This window comes from Alternaria arbusti (genome assembly GCF_024043155.1).
Source record: "Alternaria arbusti strain BMP 1465 chromosome Unknown scaffold_6, whole genome shotgun sequence".
Classification (NCBI taxonomy): domain Eukaryota; kingdom Fungi; phylum Ascomycota; class Dothideomycetes; order Pleosporales; family Pleosporaceae; genus Alternaria; species Alternaria arbusti.
This window is the reverse complement of record NW_026249946.1, coordinates 1,243,040-1,250,402: the sequence shown is the minus strand read 5'-3', so window position 1 is coordinate 1,250,402 and position 7,363 is coordinate 1,243,040. Positions and strand designations below refer to the sequence as shown.

General features: G+C 55.9%; 1 protein-coding gene across 1 annotated transcript; it reads left to right on the top strand.

Moving 5' to 3' along the window:
* Positions 1 to 4,683: 4,683 nt before the first annotated feature.
* J4E86_005634 (uncharacterized protein) lies at positions 4,684 to 5,880 on the top strand (the record flags this gene model as incomplete). The annotated part of the gene is made up of 2 exons (XM_051446167.1): positions 4,684 to 5,026; positions 5,078 to 5,880. 2 exons carry the CDS (start codon positions 4,684 to 4,686, stop codon positions 5,878 to 5,880), a joined length of 1,146 nt encoding a protein of 381 aa, XP_051302934.1.
* Between the last annotated feature and the right edge of the window lie 1,483 nt (positions 5,881 to 7,363).

The window sequence follows — 7,363 nt, the reverse complement described above, 5'->3', positions numbered from 1 at the left end:
AAAAGAAGCCTCAGGTATCCAGTCATGTCTGGAAGATATCGCTTTTCCACAATTTGAATCCACTATCGAGTATCGGCGGCCGCTGATACGCAACTGGTCCGGCTCAAAGGTTACATGAGCTTCACATTGCGAGCTCCACATGCCTTGTTTGATGTGGTCGTGCTTTTGCAGAGCCAGAGATGGTTAGCTGGTGAATGGCTTGAATGTCTTGCAGAAGTGGATCTCGAAGTTGAACGGCTGAAACAGCGGCACTGGACATATGTACGGTTCCCCATACTGAATCAGCTTCTCCGTCTTCTGACGAGGGTCATTCTAACGAGGCAGGCATATCCGCGGCAGGTACCGCCGCAACCATGAATGGAAGTCGTACCGAACACCTTGCTTATGGGGATTCATCGGCGGCGATGCGCATAGCATACGAACGGACGGTTAGATCGAAGGCGAAATAGAATTCACCCGTGATCCGGCAAAGACGGCATTGGTTGGCAGCCCCTCTGATCCGGCTGATCTGACACTTGGCCGCACGATATCCTGGTGAATCTCACCGTCAGCCGAGCCCACCTCGACGCGGTGATCAGGAATGATCTACGCGGTCCCTTGTCGTGGCGCAATGGATCCGGATAACATGCTCAAAACGGTGGGAAGGGAACAGGGTGCGAGACACATAACTGGGCCGCTCATTTTCGCCGTCGACTCTTTGGGTTCTCTGCTGCCCCATTCGGCCCGCTTGGTGGCTGCTGTTGTTGCTTCACCCGAACCCCTGTGTGCGGATTCAAAACAGCAACGAGGTTGGGGAGATTGAAGACAAAGTATGCTCGATTCCCGGGGACGCCTCAAAACACACCGTAGTGCTGTTTGACCACAGACACGACGTATTAGCCGTATTGCCAACATCGTCTAACTCCGCAAGGGGTTCTTGCAGCGCAAATTGCGCCCCGGTAACAGTGGCGCAAAGGATCGGACGTGATCTTCTGGTAGGTAGGCACCAGTTTGACCCATTGCATTGATGGCACCGCGATTGAAGGGTCGCGGATGGTGAATCTTATCATGTTAGAGGGTATCAAGAGATGATCTCCGTTGCTCCAGGAACTCTGAATCTGGACTGGACCCGAATTTGCTCGGAAGAAGAGTAGATGGTCATAATTTGCAGCGCAGTGCAAGAACAAGGCTCGATAGATGTGTCCGATGCAGCTCAGAGCAGACCATGTGTTCTTAACAATCCTGCGTACCGGGTACCGCTGGCCTTCTCACGATATATCTCCAATCTGTCGGTTCCGCCTCATTCTGGTTGGGCTCATTTCTTTGCCTAATTTACACGAGTAAGCGCTTGGAGGAATCAACCTGCCAGGATATACCCTTACGAGTTCAGAACCAAACCCACCGATGTATGCAACGAAGACGATGGCGGAGCCAGTTGTCCGGGTAGTTGCTCAAAGCTCGTGCATGACGTTCTGCCTTCATCTTCTGGTGAGGCATTTCAAAAATATACCCACCTAACAGTTTCTGCTGCAGATTAACTATAGCTGCTCGCTTTACAATCAACGGTGAGTTGTTCCGTGATGTCTGGAATGATCAACATGGTTGTTGCTCGTAGCGAGAGCGCGTGGCTGCGTCATGGCTTAAAGTGCAAGTTCGCATAGCCCTCATCTGAGCACCACACGATGTGGACGCTGGACGAATCCCGGCAGTTCGATGTAATATTTTTGTCGGTCAGGGCCAATGAGACGCCTGACGATGAGAACAGCCTTGCAATCTTCGGGCTTATCCAGCTTGGGCGCTTTAGCCGGAGAAACCCTGGAGAGCGTCATGCATGGAGCAGACGGGGGTGCGACGTACAGGGGCCAGGCCAAAGCTGCTTCCACTGACCCATGGAACGCAGCGGGTATCTGATACAACCACGTTCGCATTGCGATATCCTGTGAAATTGAGGACGGTGTCGGGTTTTGGGAAGAGGTGTTGGAAGACACGGGGAAGCTTCGGGTAAGAAGGTGGGTGACATGCCGCTGGGTTGCCGATTCGTGAAAATGAAACGCCGAGACGATCGCTCGGAAAGCACTAGGGAGGCTCCTTGCAGTAAGCGTGTTCCCGCTGATGATGGATCATGATGCGGTCCAAGTATCGGTATCCCTGCCAGTCCCGCGCACCCTGAGACCGGACGCAGCGTCCCTGGGTGGTGGTCTTCCGGGAGATCATGCACCCTGTTCAGCGTTCGCATTCTGCCATGCAGATACGCAGTTTTTGTTGCTGGAGACTGGCGACCGAACAGAATCATGCTCCGCATGGTGGTGCAGCTGTTTAATTTCACAGATTGTGAAGTGCGCACCATGGCATCTGGAGTGGACTGCGAATGCGGTATCCAGGACGATGGTAATGTGATGTGCGAGACGCCCGGCACTCGCGCAGGCCTAAGCGATGAAATTCCCAAACTCATCAACGGAAGCCCTGAGGTCACGTCTGTGCCCATTTCTCTAGACCGGCAGCACCAATAGAGTGGGATGCCACGGTCGCTCACGTCTGCGTCGGTCGTGGTACACACGATAGCCCTGCAAGTCTTGTGCTTCGATTGTTCTAGCGAAGAGAAGAGCCACGAGGTCGTGTTGCACCGAGCTGGGAAGATGCTGTGCGACGCCGGAACGCATCATGCTCTTGACGACGACGCAGGAAAGAGATTGCACGGTAACTGCAGTCTTCCTTTTGAGCACTAGACACTCGGCTTGGGTTGCTAGATCTGCGGCGCCTCGTGGTGGACGATACATAAGCACGCGGTGGCAGGCTGCGGTGGCATCTCACTCGCGCGCAGCTTGTTTCTCGAAGGCGCTCCTAAGCATGGCAGAGGGCAGCGTGGTTGGATGGCGGGAGGTCGGCTAGAGTAGTGAGCAGATGGTGACAGCCAACGTGGCCCCCGGGATTAGCTGCATGCGCTTGTCGCTGATCGACCCGCCTCTTTCGACGAGATCCTCCACAGACGAACGAGGCCAAGACATGGGATAACGCCGCCATCCCGCCCTGGCGGCGCCGCAGAGACGTCGCGTGCTGGGGTCGGAGACTGTCGCTGCAAAGAGGCAACAGCCGTCGAGCCGTCGTTCTGAGGTCCCGCGCTTGCCTTTTTGCTGAAACCAATCTATCGCTGGCACACGGCCTAACCTGTTAGCTGGAGCAAGCAAACATGCGGTGAGCGTTCTCGATGCAGCGCGCTGGGACATGTCCTGGAGAAGGTAATGAGTGAGGTTGGGACGAGTCAGTCCCGTGACCGCCCGTCGAGTTCGCCCGTCATGGCGGTGACGGTGGTTAGACAGCTGTGTACGACCGCGCACCACCAGACGTGCCAGAAAGTCGACCGCCTCCAATAATTGCCAGCAAATCATCCCGCACGCGATGCTTCGCTTCACCCAGCGCGGCTGCAGCCATGTGCATCACTGCAGGCGGACCCTCTCTAATGCGGGATCAGATTTTTAGGAAATGCAGTCGTAACAATGGTCAAGGCATCGCCTGGTGGGTAGGACTAGACAGCTTCTGCTGCACGAGGCGCTTGGCTCGCTTCCGCAGTGACTTGCCTCGAGCCAAACGCCCCCGGGACGATACGGTGCTATCGTCTAGTTGACTGCTATGGCTTGCGACGGTGCCCTTTCACGAGGGCGGCATGAGGTGGGTGGACAGTGGTGGCTTCTTTAAAGTGTGCCAAAGGCGCAGCACCGAGACTCGCACGTCTCATCGTTGTCTCTTTCCGAAGGCCAGCATCGCAGCCGTTCCCAAGCCTCACCCCCTGCGTAATCCTTCGTCAGCGCGATCCGTATTGTCTCGCCGCCGCTCCCAGAGATACAGGCCGCGGTGGATCTCTCGACTGCTGGACAGCACGTCGGCAGTGCGCTCTGGAGTCTGGCAGGAGTACCGATCGGTGCAGCCCCGGCGCCCGTGCAGCCAGGACCCTTTGCATCGTCAACCCAAGCGCCGTTGGAGGCCAGCTGGCAGGACGCAGCAGTCGGCGACGTGCGGCCTGAGTCGTCATCTGGCGGCAGCAGCGTGAGAGGAATCGGCGAGGGTTGTTCCGCCCCGCTGGGAACGTCGCGGGCATTCACTCGATCCCAGCGGCTCTGCAGCTTACTTGCTTCCGACAAGCCCACGAGGATTCTCCTCAGGTATCTCCTGGAACGGTCGATCTGCAGTGCAGAGTGGCCTGTCCTAGCACCGCGGCCAGGGCCCCTGCCTGGGCTGTCCCAAAAGCGCTGTTGCGCCGGTGCAGCGTCGATTGGCACGTCTGGGATGCGTGGGCGGATCGCTCGGCCAAGGCATTACTACGGGGCGTGCACATCTTCACTCTAAACCTCGTCCGTCTGTCATCTGCATTGCCGTTGCAAGGGACTGAGCGTCTCGGGCTAACTCGAGTGGGACGTGGGCTTTTTGACAACGGTCCGCCGCCTCATCGCCCGCTCAAACGCAATTTGGACAGGGAACGACAGGCCCACTGACGACGCTACGGTGCGAACGGGCTTCGTGCTGAATCTCGCCAATCCCCTCGACACCGTACTTGAATGCTGCAGGCCCGAATTCCTGGCTCTACATCTGCTTGTACCCGTCGCCTTGACTACTCTCCATCTCGTCATCATCCATCTCCCTTCACCCACTCCTCTCTCTCTTGTTACGCAGCCACTGCTGTGACCCGTGACAACCACCTCCTCCATGGCAATGCATCTCGCCAGTATGGTACACGGCAGCGTTAGGGAGCGCGAGTCGTTCCAGCACCCGGCCTACTTCCAGCAGTCGCAACCTCGCGCCTTCCCCATGTCGGGTGTTGCCGCCTCCTCATATCCCGTGCATACTCCATCTCAACCTCAGGTCGAGCAGCAGTACCGCCAGCAACAACAGCAGCAACAACATCAACACCAACAATACACACACCAACCACAACAGCAGCAGCAACGGCCGCAGTCGCCGCCCTCACCACCAGCAGAGGAGAAGAAGCCTTCACTGCCTTCTATCTCAAGTCTCCTCGAGTTTGCTGGGAACGACAAGGCTGCTTCCGAGACAGGTAGGCGCCAACCACTTCACCATCCCTCACTTCCATACTGACTCATCACAGCTTCCCAAAGTCCCCAGTCACAGCACCGCCAGTCGTCATCACCGCAGCTAAGGCAGGCACAGCAGGGAGGGGCAGGAGCCATGCAGCAACCAACACAAACAGCCTACGCTCAAGTGCCTGCGCCGAGCAACCCCAGGATGACACTGCCTCCGACACCGCCAATGCACCCAGACGTGGCACACGACGGTACCCAGTCTCCCTCCGCTGCATCAAACCACTCTGCTGCATCCGCGCCCTACTTCGTCGGCGGCTCGCTCAACAACATGGAGCCGCACCAGCAGCGCCAGTCCTTCTCATCGATGCCTCCAATGAAGCGCGATTCGCTGCAGTCGCACTCCATGTCTCCCTACAGTACCTCCATCTATGGCCAGTCTCCGTATCAGTCATCACCAGGCGCTGCCTCTACGACTTCATTCTACTCGCCTGAGCAGCACTCTTACAACAGCACTGCAATGTATGCGCAGCGCCCGCTTCCTTCCAACTTCCAGCCACACTCGATACCCCTGCCGGCTCCTGTGCCCAGCCCGGCTTCGAACGGCTCCAACCCATGGCAACACCACCACTACATTAGCACCTCTAGCCAGTCTCAGTTTCCCCAGTCTCAGGATCGGTACATCTGCTCGACTTGCAACAAGGCCTTCTCGCGGCCAAGCAGCCTGCGCATCCACAGTCACAGTCACACAGGCGAGAAGCCCTACAAGTGCCCGCAGCCTGGATGTGGCAAAGCGTTCAGCGTGCGCAGCAACATGAAGCGACACGAGCGAGGTTGCCACGCGGCTTCCAGTACCACCCTGACGACATAACGAGCTAAGAGCCCTCACCAACTGTCTCACGCAATCGGCCTGACAAGCCTCGACCTACCATGTAGTGGTCCCACCCACGAAATGCTTTGTTCAGCCGCATCTTGCCAACGATACCACTTTCACGCATCGGCGTTTCGGGCGCTTCCCATCTTGTCATGCATTTCACCGGAGTTTCTTTCTCGTGTCACCAACGATATCCTATATCGCTACTACTGCGATAATGTACGCTACCTTCAGTCAGCTTTAGTTTCTAGTCCGGTCAGCTGTTTGCTATCGCATCAAGGCGCATGGCATTAGTACAACAAGCCGCCCTTATTTTCTTGTATTATAGTAGGGATCCTGCATGAGCGAATTCAATGCTCCACCATGCGCCAAAACCGATCAAATCAATACTGTCTACGAAATCCAGTTACTTTCATGCTATTGCCTGTGTTGTTGTGGATTCATTGAGCGAAACGATGTTTCGCATTGCATGTCAGTCGCCTTCTAAACCTAGTGGAAACCGGACACGTCAGAGCCACACTTGACACTTACGACACGTCGAGCGCGCATAGATCGTTCCTGACGGGTTATCCATGTCGTTGTCTTCGCGTAACAATTAATCCGTATGCGAGAGGCAGTCGCCATCGGTCGCCATCACTTCCAAGCTGCTTGCCCACGCTTCCAACCCGGCAAGACCCACGGTAGTTGATACATCTCCGGGATTACCGCATGTTCCTGGACTATATACGAGCAGTCATAACGATTTTCTGGATTCCTGCAGATCGTTGGAGTCACTGGGGCATCTCCCGTGTCAATCTTACGTTGGATGCTTATTGCACTGCATTATGATCAGGGCTCAAGTTCAAGGAGACATTTACCCGTCCACTCTTTCCCGGATAGGTCATATGGTTCTGTAAACGACATCTGTGGACCCCAAAACGGTCGTCCATGAAGCCAAGTCCGGACTATCGAACCATTCCGCCTCGCCACGGTCTATATGGATAAAAAATATGCATTCGCTCAGAGGCACGTCTTCCCGAGTCTATGACCGTGTCGATCGGTGAATCCCACTCTGGAACAAAACGAGTGCGCTGAAGGTGTACACGGAGTCGACTGTCATGCGCCGTCAGTTAGGAGGCGTGGAGGCGATACTGTGCCACTGACTCTGAGCCATGCCATGTCCTCTCCGGTTATCGACTGATTTTTAGGGAACAAATTTCTCCGTAATGCAAAAGTCCGCATTCTACTCTAAACGTGGTTGCCAAACGTCGCTTATGCTTGCATGCTGCTGCTTCTTCTATACTGAGCCGTTTGTTCAGGGCTCAATGGCAGGACCTCAACAACGCCCAGCGCAGGTCCGATGTTCGGCTGCAGCGTACAGCGGTTATTCGGGATCGCATGTGGCTTGCCAACATAGTCTGGCCCCATCCTCCCGCAGGCGTTCCAGCACATGAACGCATGAGCTTTGAGCGACGATCGTCACTTAACTATTCTCCGAACC